Here is an 18,132-nt window from a genome sequence, read left to right as displayed (position 1 = left end):
TAATCATCTCCACAAATAATCAAAATAAAGCAAAGGTCAAAGCCACAAATGTGAAGAGCCAACTGTACATGGCTGTTATGTATAAAACTGTGTGTCAGCTACATATTGAAATACAATTTGGGATCTTTGTTGTTCTGCAGATAAGGGTGTACTGATGGAAGTATCAAGGTTTAATTGAAATATGAGATGCTGAACATGTGGAAGTCTGGGTGGGTATGATTTCTTCTTCTTCTTCTATATGTATACAACACTTACATTTCCACCAGGCCTCAAAGTCCCAGCTCCTTTTAAGAGTGGGCGATGATTAGTTGCAGAGAGTGGAACCTAGTTGGGGTGCAGGTCCATGCCTATGATACATGTCATACCTATCATGTACGACAAAGGAAACTGTGTCTGAAGTATACTAACAATTAGTCTGGCATCCTGTTAGTTACATATGCATGTGGAAGTCACCCTATGAGTGCTGTTAACTACTTGCAACTGTACAACAGGTGTGTGCTGCTGACAGTGGTGGAAGTGGAGTTGTGCATACAACATTGTTGTGCACTGCAAACTGCTCAACAGCAGCCAGTCACTGATGTGTTCTTACCCAGTGCTGTCCTGCATGGGGGATGCACAGTGTTGGCATAGAGTATTTTTGCATATTGATACCTATACTATACCAAGGGGATGTTAGTTTGCATCCAGGGTGTCCAGGGCATGAATGATTCTATTCAGAGTGGAATGATCCTATTCCAATCATCTAGACATGCCTTCTGTGTCAAATATTCAATTTTATTGCATTTCTACCCCTCAGTTTTTTCATGTCCTTCCTTTTCAATGATCAATATTCCGTGGCTACTGAATCTGCTCAAGTTCCCATGCTTTTGGGTTTACCTGTAGATTAAAAAACACTTTAATTTAATTTTTAAAAATTTTTTGCCCTTCTACACACCTTGGGGCTCTTCCAAGCTTGTGCACAGGTGTATTTCATGACAAAAGGTTTGGTACCCAGAGAATGGGAATGTTATCAACCTACATGATGCTGGAGCCCACACAGAGAACCTAAAGCAGCCAAACTGAGCTGCTGGGTTACCAGTTGCCTCCACCTGATACTGTCAGATTATTATGATCAAAGTTTGTTTACCACATCATCAGGCCTCCATGAAGAAAACAGCAGTTGTGTAAAGATAATAAAGAACACAGACTCTGTTATTTCTATTGCACATCCAGGAATAGCATGATATTGCTGAAATAGATTTCTTTATTTGTGAAATGTCTCAGATCAGCAGAATACAAGTTGTAATCAAGTATTAAAATCATATTCCATAGTAAGAAACATTGATTAGTGCAATTACTTTTTTTTGTAAAAGGTCTATCAAAAATGTTTTACTTCCATGAAAACGCATTTATTTTCACCATACACAATTGTTAATAAAACATTGCAGTTTTATTCATTATAATAAAGTATTGAAACCCAACTGGTTAAGAGATCACTGCATCTTTTATGTGCAATATAATTTATGCCCTCCTTATAAATACACCATCACCATGATAATAAATTAACACTGCAACAAGGAGATGAGAGAGCAGACTCATGTTGACCAAAGGCATGGCAGTTTCAAGTGAATACTTGTTTCATGTGTGCTACAAAAATATCAACATACAACGTAACTGTTGTATTGTCCATCGTGGATCCAATCCATTCAGGAGTAGGCTCAGCACTTGAATGAATTTCCGCTCTACCTTTCTCTCCCCACCCTCCACCCATCCACAGTTGTTTGGCAGCATCAGCCAATTCTTACAAGCTGGAAGTGGAGGAAACTTCCTATCATCAGAAACCACCCATATTTTCTCATGCATCTAAAGATAATGCATACAGATGCTATCTCTTTCCCTTCACAGATAGCTCTCACTGGATTGCGGCAGATATGCTTAAGATGCATTCTGACTGAATGCCTAAAATAGTACTGTACCATTAAAAGAAAAGAAAAACTTATGGCACACATATACACACCAAGTACTTTAATACTACATGATTCACAAAAATATAAAAATGCATTATGTGCAAAAAAATACCTGCCCCTCTCCAGCTATCAAAGAAAAATCGAAGCAGGTAGTTTAGTACACTATTTTGTAATTTTGAAAGAGAAGTGGTCAAAATAACACTTTTCAAAATGAGGGGGAGAGGAGGGAGAGAAGTACAGAAAAGGTTTCTGAACACTGCATTATGACAAAGCATTCAGTAGTCACATTTTCCGCCCTCAGGTTTAGATTCTTTGTGCATGTATTTAAAAACTCTGAATACAAATACTGCAACATTAATTTGACAACAGTGTTGTTTCTCTGCCCTCTGCCCCTCCCACAGCAAATAATTTAAGTGCAATATGTTCAGTGACCAATGATAACAACAGAAGAATAAGGAACCATCTGCCCTTCCAAAGTTATAGTTACCCAGCCAGCTGGGTTGGAGGCTCTGCGTTATTCCTTGCACACGGCTCAGGTCCACCCAACATCAATAACAGCCGTCTCTCCAGTTGCCATCCCGTAGAGTACTAAGTGAAGAAAGAGGCTTTGGTGGCTGGAGAAAACTGTTTAAAGAAAGGGAAAGAGAGATGACTGTAAGTGACCAGAATGCAGAACACACTGTAAACCCATGAAGGGTGCAAGGAATGTTTGTGCCTGAAGTGAAGAACAACTCCACCCACTGAGTACTCAAAAGCTTTCACTCTGCCGATGACAGGGCCAGTCCTGATCACTCCAATCCTCAGGGTACCTGCTAATGGAGAGCTCCTAACACTACCCACCAGAAGCAGCAACTTGGAATAAAGGTGTTGTTGTAAGGAATGACATTACCTGTACACATTCGGGAGGGGGGGGGAGTTAGTATGGTGGTAACACAAATTTCCCCAACTTTTTCTCATTAATGCTAACACGATAACTTGGGGAGTACAAATGAATAATATTTATTTGTTGTTCCTCAAACACTGCTTTTATAGAGCTTCTTCTTTTATAGAAGAAAGGTTTTCTGTTTTCTTCAGAGATGCTGGCAAAATGTCAAGAATAAACTCTTCTAGAACATGACCACATAGCCCCCCCCCCCAAAAAAAAAAAACCACAAAAAAACTATGGATGAAAGCCTTCGACTTCACATTTTCTGTTTTGTTGCTGATTTTCCCCCCAACCACCCCCAGCTTTTTTTTAAAAAAAAATGCAATAGCTACCTGAGTGAAACAGTACAGCCTAACTACAGCTTTAGTATGCAAGGAACAGTTTTTGTCTTTTTCTTGCTCTCTCAGACTGAAGAGATGAGATATGTTTGAAGGGAAAGATTCTGCCCAGGCATCTGTTGCATCTGGTAGGTGGTTGGTGGTGACTGCCAGAGTCATTTGCCCATTTGAAAGTTTCTTTGAGAGGAAGCAGCTAAGTTGGGAGCAGAGAAAGTTTTTATTGGACTGGGGATTTTGCTGAGAACAAGCTAGGAAGTTCTTGGAATTGGACTGAGTCCATGGACTAACAAAAGCTGTTTTTAACACTTGAACACGCATTACTGTGGACGAAATGCATGGAAATTTGCAATGGCCATTGTAATCACTAATAGACATCATAGGCCCAGTTCAGACTGCCGGAAAGTGGCTGTCTGGGGCTGATTTTAGGGCTCAGGAGTGTGGAGAGTCCATACACTCCCAAGTCCTACTGCACACATGGCTCAGCCCTGTCCACATGGGGGCCGCCATGATGATGCAGGTGCAGCACAGCATCCAAACATCACCATCAAAATTACCACTAAAATCTGTTTTTAACAAAAATGGTGGCAATTCCAGCATCTCTAATTATATTTTATCTTCCATTTGGTCTCGCCATCCTCACCCATAGAAGATAATTGTAGAAAATGATATGAAATCCATATGAATCTATAAATCTGACTTGAGTCCAATTTTTGAATTTGGCACCAAAAGTGAAAAAGTCAAAGGCATTCTATTGACAAAAAATCTTTCTAGTTTTGGGCAAGCAGCCAAGAAGGAACGCCCTTTGGTTTCCCCTTTTATTTGAGCTATTCTGGTTTTATTTCAGCCCAGAGGTTAGTGAATTGCCATTCCCTTCCAGAGCCTGGAAAAAGTCTCCAAGCCCTTCAATTAGCAGAGCCAAGAGCCATGTTGGCTGATTCTGGAAGTTGTAGTCCCACGCCTCCCTCAGAAAAAGAACTCTTCCACTCATGCCTGGTCATGTTTGCAGGGGGATGATGAGAATTGCAGTTCTCTCCACCCTCCTGTTCTAATAAGCTATCCAAGGTAAGAGGTCTACAGGCCATGCTTCCGGAAAACAAAGACGATGAGCATCTAATTATCCAAAGAAGAAAAAAATTATCCAAGTAACTAGAGGTCCAGGTGAACATGGCCAGCCTCCAGGAGACAGAACAGTTACCGTTATCTTTCAAGATATTATTTAAGAAAATATGAAATTGACCTCCCTAACCAAGTACTAAACTATTTTAGTTAAGATGCCACTTCTGATGATCAGAAGATTGGCAGTTTGAGGTCTGAGTGCTGCATGATAGGGTGAGCTTCCATCATGAGTCCCAGCTTCTGCCAACCTAGTAGTTCAAAAGCATGAAAATGCAAGTAGATAAATAGGTACCACTTAAGTGGAAAGGTAACAGCGTTTAGTATGGTTATGGTGGCCACATGACCACCTGAGCAGTCCTTGGACAACGCTGGCTCTTCAGCTTAGAAATGAAGATGAGCACCACCCCCTACAGCCAGTTACGACTAGACATTCATGTCAAGGGACTATAATCTGACTACACTATGCAAATCCCAAGGATAACTGTGATATATCAGCAGCTCAGGAGTGTGCCCAGGGTGCAGCCTTTCAGTATAAACTTTAATTACAAGAACACAACTTTCAGCTATGCTTCATTATCAGACTATCAACACAATTAAAATGGGTGTCGAATTATTACATGGCACTCAGCTTAATGAAACTGATCACTTCATCAAGGCTCTCTCTGAGGAAAACTGTTGCACTAGCTGACAGTGTGCCAAGTGCTGTGTTATAGGAACTCCTACCAAATGCACAGTCTGTGAACTACTAATCCAGCTCATCAACCAGAGCGTGCTGCTTGATGCCAAGTCATACTGGGTTATCACCTACTCTAGGCCTCCACTTTTCAACTAGAGATGCATGGGATTGAACCTAGATCCTTCTCTGCATGCAAAACATGTGTTTGGCTCCTTTCTTTCCAAAGAAAAGGGGTTTAAATGACTTGGAGTTCTGTCAGGAATCTAGTCTTTCTTTCTTTCTTTCTTTCTTTCTTTCTTTCTTTCTCTCTCTCTCTCTCTCTCTCTCTTTTCTTTTTTTGCCTGTGGGAAGTTAATTCTTAATCTAAATTCTCCCAAGCTGCTCTTTTATCAAGAATGCTTCTATTGTGGCATCATTTTCCAAAGGTATGTTATGGTTATTCAAAGCCCTCTGACCTTTAAGATATATGTGGTAAGCCAATGATTAGTCAAGGACTCTGTGGAGATACTATACTTGACTGCTGGGATGTTTGCCACAATGGGTTGCAATCTGATTGCCACAATGGGTTGCAATTTGCGACACATTAAACTGAACAACCATGTACAGAAGCCCATCAATATCAGTCTTAGACACTAATTAAAAAAATTAAATTGGAGCTGCAATAGAATTCCCTACAATAGGGATGGAAAATATTTTGAAAATATCTGAACAATGGCCAAAAATGTGTTTTTCAAGAGTGAAGAAATTCCAATGAAGAGAATTTTGGAATAATATTTACAGGTCAGGACTTATTCTGTTAAAAATTCACAAATGATTTATTTCTATAGATAACAAATTTATTTAATTTTTGCACAGTAAATATTATTTTCTGCCCAGGAAATGCTGTTTCCTGCACAAATAATCCTATATGTGAACTTGGTGCAGAATAATCCTGAATACAGCAATTTCTGAATAGGAAAGAGCATTTTTTGTGCCTAAGGTAATACTTTTGCACATTAATATGATTTTCTGCAGAGAAAATGCTGATTCTTTTATAGAAAATTCTGTTTTCTGCACAAATCCAGATAACCTTTGTGCAGAATAAGTCCCAAATAGTTTTCAACTACTGTAGAGTTTTTGAATATTTCTCACAGTCAGAGGTGAAGAATTGCCTCTCTACTTTGGAAAGGCCATGGAAATGTGAATTTTTCTCTATGCATCTCATTAGAGCAGAGGGACTATTGTGGACTTCAATAATATCGACAAAAGATATTGATATACAGCAGACCAGCACCTCGATGCTATTGTTAGTCTCATCTAGGGCAAACCCAATGAATCAATGAATTTTACTTTCATGTTGGCTCAACTAACTCAACAGATCCACTCTACTTTGGACTTAGCAACCAGATTTGGAGACTGTCAGGGTCATTTTTAATTTAATTTTATTTGGGTACTTTGGGAGTAGACACAATACTTTAAAGCTTGGTTCTCTGCAGATATTGTTGGACAGGCCATGACTTACCTTCGAATGGGTTGTGCAATTTTGCTCCTGGGTATGCTGCTCCCACCTATACCCAGCGACGGCCTTGGAAGGCCGCTGCGAGAGACAAGGCCCATGTTTGCAGTCTTGTTTGGCATGGGGATGCCTGTGTTAGAGTGCAACTGTAAGGTGCTGCTGGACATGGGAACACCATTGCTGTTGCTGCTGCTGCTGCTGCTACTGTTGCTGCTGTTGCTGCTGTTACTATTGCTCCCTTGGACAGTGGGACTCACGTAGGCTGTGGCTTTGAGGGGTTGTCTGATAGATACTGGGAAATGTCCCACACTGTGAACTCGATGTTGAAGTTGTCCTGGAGAAGGAACTGGGGGGAGGGGAATGGTAAGACACAAAAGGAGTGATGGAAAGGTCTGCAATGACACTCAATCATGTCCTCCTGAGTAGGACTCCACAGGTTCATGCATAGGCTGAAAGGGCAAGCACACAATAATGCCACTCTAAAAAAGACAAACGTTTTTAAAAGATGAGCAAACCCTTTGCACTGGAACTAGCTCAGGTATATTGTTCTTTTATTTATTTGTTATTTACATTGATACCCCACCTTTCCTTGAGTGAGATCAAGGGGGCATACATGGCTTTCCTCCTCTCCTTTCTCCTCACAACTAGCCTCAGATGGAGGCAGAAAGAGAAAGAGACACTGAGAGAGAGACACTGAGAGAGAGAATGAGACCAATCTAAGGACATCCAGTGGATTTTATGGCTAAGTGGGGACCTGAACTTGAATTTTCCAAGTTCCAACATGAGCAATATACCACCTGGTTTTGTTGAAATTTGCTTGTTCTGTTTTACATTTCTTCCATGAGATAAAAGTGGAGCATTACACAGAAATGTTTCACCCTCTAATGGCCCCTCCAGCCTAGGCCATTTCCAGGAGATGAGGCAAGAGGCCACTTCACACCATACAGTCATAGCACTATGATTCCACTTTAACTGACATGATTGCATCTTATGGAATCCTGGAATTTATAAATCTAGGTAGGGGCATTTACAAATCTCAGCTAGAGAGTTCCTCTGGTGCCACTGACCAAACTACAAATCCTAGGATTCTGTAGGATGCAACCAGGGCAGAAATAGTGGAATCACAGTACTACAACTCTGTCGTGTGAAAGAGCCTTAAGAGAGTGCTTTAGTAGTATTTGCTCAAGACTCTCACCACTGAGCCTCCACAATTAAATACAATGAACATTTATATTACTTCAAGAAACCCTGGAAACTATAGTTTGCTTAGAGTTTTCCACATTGTTGGCTTCTTTCAGAGGACTACATCTGCATCTGATGAAGTGGACTATAATCCTTATTATTTATTTAAGCATTTCCCCTCTCCATTCAGCTGAAAAGTCTTCCAGAGAAGCCTACATAAAATAAATAAAAGCCTTCAGGTTTACATTCTAGAAGACATCCGTCCCAATAGCACTGTTGTCTTTTAGGAATCATTGTTTTTGCTACAATTTCCAGGGTTCCTTTGGATATAACTCTTACATCACTTTATATCTCTAATGTACACCTCTCCTAGTTTTAGCACCTCAAAGAACTCTAGATTTATTGTGGTGAGCTCTACCAAGTAAAATTCATACTAAGTTTAGTTGGAATTGTAATTTGCACAGATGTAGATTTTTGATATCTTTCAAAACAATTGTAAAGCTACAATACGACTGCTCATAAAATGCAAATTATTTCAGAAATCACATACCTCAGTTTTAGACTTCAGTGCTAAAATAATGAAAGTACAGCTGTAACAGCAGGTGCTAAATATGGCATTGTACAAATTGTCACTAGGAACTGCTGTTAAAGCACCCAAGACATATGCAATTCTGTTCTTTGGTAGTACCAGCAGCTGTTTTATGGCACAAAGCTAATGGATAAAACATAAGGCCACAACATTTTAAACTCCTAAATTTAAAAAAAAACAAACAGCTCAACAGTTCAGACTAATTCTGCTCAAAGTGCAAAAACAACACAAAAACTCTTAACACCTTATATTCATCCCAAATCTTTCTGCCCAAAAATAAATGTGGGGAAAGCTTTCACACTTACTGCAAGACTGTATTCTTGATATCCCATTACCAGCTCCATGCAAATTAGAATCAAAGCTGAGACTGTTCCTCACAGTGATGTTGGAACTGATGTTCGTACTGATGGTGGGGGTGCTTGGCATTCGCGCTAAGTTAGGCATGCTTCTTCGAAGTTTGTCTGCAGTAAAAGCAAGTGATTTTCAGTGTAAGGAAATGCAGTCTCTCACTAAAATGTAAAAAGGATAAGAAAGAACTTTTGAATTTGGTCAAAGGACCACTGAATCTAGCATTCTGTTTTCAATAGTGGGAACTTCCCAGAAGGATCTATCTGGCCAAAAGGAGGCATAAAGATGGCAGGTTTCCTACAGTCTGCCCCTAGTATCTGATATTCAAAAGATCCACCATTTGAATTATGATCTACAAGAAATTACGTTAGGACAGCAACAGTTCAATATCAGCTCAAGAGAGTAAAGTGCCACTACCTGTAGAAGTACAGTCACTCCTTCAAGTCCGCGGATTTGAAAATCTGTGGAGGGGCAAATGCCATTAACGTCAATCGGGCACACTCCCATGGGCACACTCCCCACATGCCTATGGGTCTTGAATATGCGCGAGTTTTGGAACTTGTGGCGAGGGGGTCTGGAACGGATCCCCCAGGCATTCCAAGGGGCAAGTGTTATAGTCATTCCCCCCAACAAAGTACAGGCTACAAAACAATCCTATGATATTCCAAAAACTCTGGACTTCTTAGACAGGGCCAGTGCCTGTATTACTCATTATGGAAGCCTCTCCCCTACAAGGATATCTCCTACAAATTCCCAGTGTGCAGCATTTAGTTTGGTGAGGCCATCTAATTATGGGGCAATCTAATGATGGGGAAAATTATAGTGATTCTTGCGTACTTATAAACAACACTCTCTCCTAGTCTACTTTCTTGAACTACAACTTTCATGCTGTCACTCTGGAAGTTGCAGTCCAAAATGTAACACTGTCTACATTTGGAATTTAGGAGACACACATTTTAAAACAATGATTTCTATAGTTGTTCAAATATGAATGCTTGCGCAGAAATGAAAAGTTCAGAGGAATGCATAAAAAGGATGGAATGAGTTTATGAAAATTATCATATTGGAAAGTGAGATGGGCTAGAATTTGGCTAATCTATCCCCCCCCCCCCCCCATTACAGATCCTTACCATGATGTACTGGAGGCCAGTTTGTGTTGCCAGGAACATTTTTGGTCCTTGGACAAGCAAGTGGCCTCCAAGAACGTATACACTGACCACTTCTAAGAAAAATCCCTGGAGACACTCTACCAATTTTGGAGGAAATGTGACATATTAATGATCAATCAATTAATTAAATATAACAAGAACAATAAAGACTGAGAAAGAGTCCACATGAGAGAGAGAGGGCAAAAGAGGGCCACATCCACTTCACCTTACCTCCATTAATCCTGTTTGGTTGAGACTCAAGAGGACTTTGGGCCTGAGGCGAATAACACTGTGGCTGTTGATAATTATTGGAGGGGAAATATGGGGAGGTTGGGCTCCTTCTGCAGTCCCGTATACTGGAGAAAGTCTGTGAATGGGGAATTCCTCTTTGGAATGGGGAACAGCGGGTGAGCCGTGGCTGCGGAGGAGGCAGGTGGTCAAACTCTTCTTCCTCGTCCTCCAGGCTGTAGCGATCAAACTCCTGGTCACTGCTTACCCCTTTCTTGCTCAGATGAAGAGACAAGCTGGAACTGTTTCTTGAGACAGATGCTGAAGTAGAAGCATAGTCTTGCCTCAGACCTGTAAAGCGATGAGGAAGGGTTCAGTGTACCAAATGGACAATGACATCAGCGGTTTTATATCACACCTTCCATTTTTGCTTCAGAGTCCCATATTACAGCACATTGGGAAGACACACAAGGTATCTGTATGGTTTCCTTGACATTAGCATGACACATGAAGTCATGGTGTAGCTTTCCCCAATATGATCCCAATGGTTCACACTACAGTTTTTATCATCCCAGCCAGTTTGGTCAGTAACTGTGTTGGGGTAGTTCAAGCATCTCAGTTCCCAGAGGAAGGGCCTTCTCTGCCGTGTCACCCAGGCTATGGGATTTTATGCCTCATAAGGCCTAACTAGATCACTCTCTGCTCTTTTATATAGGAAGGAAATTCACAGACTACTGTACTCTTTGAAAATGCCATTCTTTTCTATTTTTTGTAAACAGAGTAGTGATAACCATGTGCAAAATATGTCATAATGACAAAATATATAAAGTGCATGTTTGATGTTTTTGGCATTTCTCCAATGATATAGTATTTTCCATTTCCTTCATTCCTGACCCCTCCTCTTCAGAGCTGACATAGTGCGGGGGGGGGGGGGGGGGAGCTGTAACTATCATTGGATCAGTGCTTCTCATCAGAAGACCCAGATAGCTTTGGCTCGATGAGCTGAATGTTAGGGAGAACATTGCAATGCTATAAAATTTGGATTCAAAGATACTTGAAAAACTTTTGTTAAGTGGGCCTCCTTCAGCTTTCTCCATTTGGTATGGACTTTTGAATGACATCCACTTGGTGTGCCTCAATTTCATTCTTTCAATGAAAACAGTTTGCATTTTTCTCCTTATGTATGTCATTAGCCCACAAAAAAGAAAAAGGAAAAAAGGAAAAAAGAAACCCTTAGCCCCTCTGCCTCATTAGTATTCTTCTCTTCACAGTTCATCTAGTGCTAAACATGAGATTGGTGCTAAACAAGAGATTGCTACTCTATTACACTTCTACACCTCAGGGCATTTCATACACATTGTTAGGGCCAAGTGTTTGTCCTGATGCAAAAGCATGTTTCAAACAAAAACAGGTGTTGGGGTTGGGGTGAAGAATGAACAGAAGGAATAGCCTACTCTCTTCTTGTAGCCGAGCCATGATCTGGACATCAGTGAGGTCTTGCAGTTTATACCCCATGGAGATAGAGTCATCTTCCAGTTCGGAGGTACTCAGTTCGCTGTCTATGGATGACTGGGGGCTGAGAGGGGAACTTCTAGAAAGGCAGCCTGTAGAACAGCAATACAAAATCCTTAGACATTAAACAAGGTGTCTGCACAGCTACTGTGAACACAACATTCCAGGTTCATACAGTATGTTCAAAGCTCCATCAAAACAGATCCTGTATATCCAAAGCTGCATTAAAATACCAAGAAATCTTAAAAAGTCTCTGCCAATCCCTGTCCCAGCTTATCCAGTAAAAGAAAAATAACTGGATCCTCCATGCTCTACAACAATATGGAAATGGCCATTCTTTGGAAGCTGCACTGCTTATGGGGGGAAGTTGTGTCAGAAGTATCCCCCCCCCAAAAAAAAAAACATGAAAGGGAGCAGCAGATGAGGAGAGTTCATCTCCCTTTCTCATGTTTTCCCCTTTCTAGCCGCAAATACTTTCCTCCTCTGCTTGGCTCATTGCCAGGGTAAGAGCTGGATCTTTTAAAGAGTGCTCCAAGCTAAGGCCAGCTGCAGTTGGGGAAACTCCTACCAAAATGTCTTCCAGTGTTCCCACACACAATTCCACAGTATGCCCCACCAAAAAATAGGATTATCACTTAGCAGTGCTGCTACTGAAGTGGGTGTCTGAATGTTTGCAAAATGCCACACTATGTTGCCATGCCTGTGAGGGGACAGGGCCTGAGGATCCAGCTTAGTAGCATCGCTGGGGTGGTGCGGAGGGTGTGGGCCGCACTGGGTGACACGCCAGAAATGGGTGACATCCCAGAAGAGGGGTGTGACACTCAGGCAGCCCCCCACAGGCACTCCTTGGGCCGGCATGGGTACACCTTGGGGTTGTGTGAGTGCTGCTCTGGGCCTCAGGGGGTGTCTCCGGGCCTTAAGGGTGTCTCTGGCCTCAGAAGGCAGTGGGCAGCCATTTCTGCAGCTTGCACAGCTGTATCCCTAGCTCACATTGTGTTTCTCCTGGTTGTGTGGCCACTTTCCTGGCCTGTGTGGCCATTCCAGGCTTGTGCAGCCATATTTCTCAGATGAACAGCCGCTTTCCTAGCCTGTGCGGCTGTTTCAATGTGACCCGGTCCCCCTGACATCCCCTGATTTGAAGCCCCGCCTCCCCACACTGGGTGACACCCCAGGCGGGGATGCCACTGGTCCAGTTCAAACCCTGCTGAATGTTCCCGGAATGTTCCCCCTAGCCATATACCTGTTTTATGTAAATTTATACTGTAACATTTATATTTGGTAAGGGAAAGTAGTCCCCTTTCCACTTTATACAAGAACAGGTCACAGAACGCACATGAGCCTAGTAAGCAAAAGGTTAAACATGTCAACACATAACCAAATTCAAGAGGAATTTCTCTAGGCCTTATATTACAGTGCTATGTTAGTAAGAAAGCAAGCATTACCTGTTCTTTCAGGTGTTAATATTGCTTTACTGAAGGTTTTAGAGAAGGCAGGAGTGTTAAAGCCATTGCTATATGGAGTGAGCCTTGCGACAGGGCTATAGGGGAAAGTCAGGGAGACAGATGAAGAGAAGAGACTCCGCCATCGACTAGCTGTTGATGGACACAGAAAAGAAAGATGTCAGATTATGTTTAGTAACATTGCCTGCTAGAAAGAAGGTGGCTGCAACTGTGGTGGCAAGAAGCTGTGTGAGATGTAGAACTCTATACCACAGATATTTCGGACTAAAGTTTAAAGTTCTAACCAAAACTCAGTCACTGCCATGGGTTCCTCCAGCGGCCACTGGTCGGGGTAAGGGGACTATAACTATCTAACAGTGCAAACCTACAACTGTCCCTGGGCCCATTCACACTACAGAATTGTTGTTGTTGTTAGCTGTACTCCGCGGAAACCCTGTGGATGAAACATCTCCAAGCCCCACTATCTTCCATTGCTCCTCTCAGGTCTTGTAGATTCAGGCCCATAGCCTCTCTAGCTGAGTCTAGCCATCTAGTGTGTGATCTTCCTTTCTTTCTACTGCCTTCTACTTTCCCTAGTAATGTCGTCTTTTCTAATGCGTCATGCTTTCTCATAATGTGGCCAAAGTACAACAGCCTCAACTTTATCATCTTGGCTACCAGGGAGACTTCAGATTTATTTGTCTTCTTGACTATCCACAGTATCCTCAGCCCTCTTTTCCAGCACCACATCTCAAATGAGTTGATTTTCTTTTTTATCCACTTTCTTCACTGTCCAGCTCTCACATCTGTACATGCTGATGGGGAATACAATGGATTGGGAAATTCTAACAGAATTGTAACACTATTATTCCACTTTAGCTGTCACTGTTCCATCCTATGGAATCATGGGATTTGTAGTTTGGTCAGACACCGGAGCCTGAGGATTCCAAATGCGCCTCCCTCAAATGCAATTTTCAGGTACTCAAAAGCTTGGTCGGCTAATGTAAATAATTTTAAATACTTAAGTAATTTTCAAGATTCCATAGGATGGTATCAAGGCAATTAAAAGTGGTATAATAATGTTATAATTGTGTGGTGTGAATGGGCCCATTGTTTACTCAGAGGTAAGCCCCACTTGGTCCAGTGGCGGTGGGTATGGGATTGTAGCCCAAGGTTGCAGTCTTATATACACTTGCCCGGGAATGTGTCCCATTGAATTCTGTGGGTCTGACTACTGAATAAACAAGGATAGGAATGTACTGTCAGTTGCTGAAAATGCTGGGGGGCAGTGTTGCGAAACAAAAACAAGGCAAGAGCAAAGACATGATGTAAATCTTCAGAAGCAGGATAGCTTTAGAATGGAGTATTTTAACATTTTCCTATCCAATACATTTTAATATTGATAGTGTTAGCTGCATTAAGTCTGGAGGTGCAGGATAGATTTTTTAATACATAAATGAATTTTCCTAAGAAAAGATAAAATTATGAAAACATTTTGATTATAGAACTATGATGATACATATCAGTTAAAAATTTACTAGCAATTAATACACGTATTATTAATGGTAAAACTAAATATAAATGTTTACATCTGTTTACAGAATACAATTATTGTAATATACTTATTTTTGGTATTTTGTCAGTTTATTACTGTATTTCAGATTGTAACAATACTTTTATCCAACAGTCTGGATTATGCTTCTTTTGACCATTTTCTATATTGGTAAGAGGGAATTGATACTGTATGTTTTGCCAGCTGCTAATCTTGTTCCTTATAATGTTTTAATTCTTTTTCAGTTAGTTTCGGTTAAAATGAAATATAAAATAAGTGAAACTGAAGCATCCATAGGGGGAGCTCCTATGCCTACTATACAGTCAGTACTAGTTTTTAAAATAAATAAATAAATGGAATAAATAAGAATATTGGTAGGTTTGGTTAATTGGGACATAACTGAGCTGAGAGTAAAGCTACAGGACAGTAGAGTACAGACACAGTCATCAAGTGCTAAAAACAAACTTAATCCTCTTCATAAGCTTTTAAGCTACCACACATAAATATTTCTTCCTTTTACCAACATGAAATTCCAAGTTACATAAGCATGAATATTTTTAATGCATATTTACACTTTTGGGGACAGGCATCTTACATCTACATCACAGTCAGATCTATAAAATCACAGGACAGCTCTTATGGTGCACATAAAAATATTCTTCAGAACATGTTTTTTAAGCGAAAGACAAACTTCCTCTTTGCATCAAAAATAAAGGTTTATGTATAGTTCAGAAAGCCGTAAGAACCAGCGTGAACAGTACTTATAGTACTGAACTAGCAGTGGGCAGATCTTAGAAATAACTAATTACTAATAACTAGCAATTAATTCCTTCCCCCAATAATGAGGACATAGCTACATTTTTATAGAGCCATCATTGTATACTGGTTTAAGGATTGGACTCTGACTCTGGAGACCAGGGCTAAAATCCCCACTTGGCTTCAAAAAACCCCTGGGTGAACTTGGGCATGTCACACTCTCTCAGCCTCAGAGAAAGGCAAAAGCAAACCCACTCTGAACAACAACAACAAAACCCTGTGATAGGTTGCTCTTAAGGACACCATAACAACAACAAAATATATTAATATTGTAATTTAAAAAGTAAAACATGTATTTATTTATATTTGCAATATAAAGTTATTTTTATAGTTCTAGCAGTGGGGATTACAAATCAGCGGAGAAAGGAGATGGCATGATTCAAGTTCTCATAAAAAGGTAACGTTATGCAGTTACCTGGGTTCCTTTTTAGAAAGTGGCAACAGTTACTTGAAAACTATAACTGCAGTGTCAGAAAACTACTTTTGGCACCTTGGAACTAGAATGGGAGCTAAATGCTTTTGAAAAAATAACTGCCAAAGTGCTTGGGTCAATTGGTTAGCGTTCAAATCCCCACTGAAGTCATGAAGCTTGTTGGTTGATCTCAATTTATTCGCCATCTCAAGACCTGACTTTCTGGGTTGGTTTGTTGAAACTAAAACTGGGAGAAAGGAAAGCCACAGAGACTTTGGCTTCTGTGGAGACAGCGAGATAAACATGTAAATAAACAATGCAGGCACAAGGAAGCTCTTTATTCACAAGGCCCAACCTATCCTTCAGAGTGTGGTCCAGAAGCTGGATGAATAGACCCACAGTCACATACAGCAAAACCTCTGATATGTCATCAGATTCTATAAGAGTGTCAAACAGGGCTCCAGAACCCAAATCCCCAAAAGAGATATAACATTCCACATATGTAAAATATGTGCTAGTTTTACAAATTAAAAACTTTGAACTACACACATATCCACAAACATACATGCAGGGACTGAACCTATCAGCAAACCTATTTCCATTACAATCCATCTAGGTTGTTTGTGTGTTGCTGAGTGCTTTCGATTTGTTTCCAACTTATGTCAATTCTAATGTAAAATATTTTGAATATTTTCAAGCCACGGATGATTGAACCCGTGGATAAAATCATGGGGTTTTCATGGCAAGATTTATTAAAGGAGGTTTGCCATTGCCTTCCCCTGAAGCTAGAGGATCCCCAAATAGGCAAAGGAGAACATGCCACCCCACTATTACATATACAGAAAATCTGAATATTTTCAAGCTGTGGATGATTGAACCCATGGATAATAACACCAACTGTAGTTTCACTACTGAGATCACTAGTTTGCCACTGATGTTGTAAATAGATAACAAAATAAAATGGATGTTGTCAATAGGTAACGGGAACAATGACCTGTTTGTCTGCCCTATTAAGTTTGACAACTGATAGGTATGAATTAAAATACAGGTACAGTTTCTGTGTGATTAATAGTGGATTGGCATACTCCCTTTTACCTCAGGCAGCAAAATAGTCTGGCTGTCTCTGCAAATACTGCAGCGTACTTGGGCCTTGAAAAACTTGTGATGTTTTCACATCTTGGTTATGCAGGTCTGTTATGCAGGTCTGCTGTTCTACTGAAAGCCAGCTGGGTCTATCACATTACTAACATTAATAACTGGATAAATTAGTGAAGTACACCAACAGGAAATATATTTTAAGAGCAGGCAAGCAGCTCTTCTTTGAGGAGAAAACTCAAGAAAAGCCAAAGCATTAATCCTGTAATTTAAAAGGCAGGGCTAACATTTTGTTATTGTAATTCATCAGTGAATAGCAAAAAAAGAAAAAGATGCACTTAAAAGGGCCTTTGTGATTCTATTTAGACACAAGATGCAGTTTTGTAACAGTCTGGTCATTTGCCAAGGCCAATTAAAGGCCTGTATGCTGTCACCCACAGATGCGTTCAACCACACATGTATGAGCAGCATTCATTGGTTTTGCCACAATAACTACAGTGACAAGAAGACCCATCCTGAACAAAGCATCTTGTTATTGCAGCTGGGACAGCAAGAACTGCGTCAGTAAGAGATTTGCATTTGTGGTTAAGGAAATGGAAGAGAGAGGTGTGAATATATTCTGGAGTCACCAACTGTTCTTGAGAGAGGTGTGAGATCTTTCCCAGGTGCAAGTTTGGCTTTTGGCTTGAATATTCTGAATAGGAGAGGGAGGAATTGCCCACACTCCTCTCCTGAAAAAGGCAACACAGACAATATGAGGAATTGTCTGTCAGTTCAGGAGCCTCCCCCTCCCTCTTTCTAACCAATTCCCTAGTTTATGTAATAATCATAATAATGCCTGTCATAAGCAATTCAGTGGGACCATGTCCTAGATATCCATGCCAAGGGCACAACGCTCTCTGCTTTGATAATAAGGATAGGTCTGTTGGTAATCTTTCTCATGACCTTCCCCGTGAACTGTGATGAGGTACAGTTAAGTGCCCATTTAGCATTTATTTAAAAAGCCTCTGAAGACCACCTTCTCCTGAGATGGATGCCTTCCTTGGGCCATGTCTCAATGAATAGGTTTAAGAAGGACTGAAACTTGTATGGGATACCTGTATCCCATACAGGTTGCAGTCCTCCTTAAACATATTGACTGACCCATCGCTCCATGGAAGGCATCCATCTCAGAGACTATCCAGAACGTGTCCCTCACTTTCTCAGACAGCTGAAGGTGTTGCAGTTTCATGATGCACCATACAAAGATGGTATAATGACAAAAGACATTTTCCCAAGCCACAAAAGAATTAGTGAGTGTGGACCTGCCAAGAAT

At 40.8% G+C, this 18,132-nt stretch overlaps 1 protein-coding gene across 3 annotated transcripts in view; it reads right to left on the bottom strand.

The window, feature by feature from the left end:
- Window positions 1–1,240: 1,240 nt before the first annotated feature.
- Window positions 1,241–18,132, bottom strand: part of LOC149319126 (SLAIN motif-containing protein 1-like) — a 45,676-nt gene continuing 28,784 nt past the window's right edge. Inside the window, exons 3-8 of one of the 3 annotated variants that reach the window (XM_089507972.1) lie at window positions 12,946–13,095; window positions 11,446–11,595; window positions 9,995–10,342; window positions 8,573–8,728; window positions 6,503–6,842; window positions 1,241–2,570 (exon numbers count right to left, since the gene is read on the bottom strand). In XM_089507972.1, the coding sequence (XP_089364098.1) occupies window positions 2,495–2,570; window positions 6,503–6,842; window positions 8,573–8,728; window positions 9,995–10,342; window positions 11,446–11,595; window positions 12,946–13,095 (1,220 nt within the window). In that variant the 3' untranslated portion in view covers window positions 1,241–2,494. The remainder of the gene's footprint in view (window positions 2,571–6,502; window positions 6,843–8,572; window positions 8,729–9,994; window positions 10,343–11,445; window positions 11,596–12,945; window positions 13,096–18,132) is intronic. The other 2 variants (XM_089507974.1, XM_089507973.1) reach the window with 2 other exon arrangements.

Source organism: Sceloporus occidentalis, unplaced genomic scaffold (genome assembly GCF_023333645.1).
Source record: "Sceloporus occidentalis isolate IW3139 unplaced genomic scaffold, rSceOcc1.0.p SCAF_2, whole genome shotgun sequence".
Lineage (NCBI taxonomy): Eukaryota > Metazoa > Chordata > Lepidosauria > Squamata > Phrynosomatidae > Sceloporus > Sceloporus occidentalis.
This window is presented reverse-complemented; position numbering and strand designations above follow the sequence as displayed.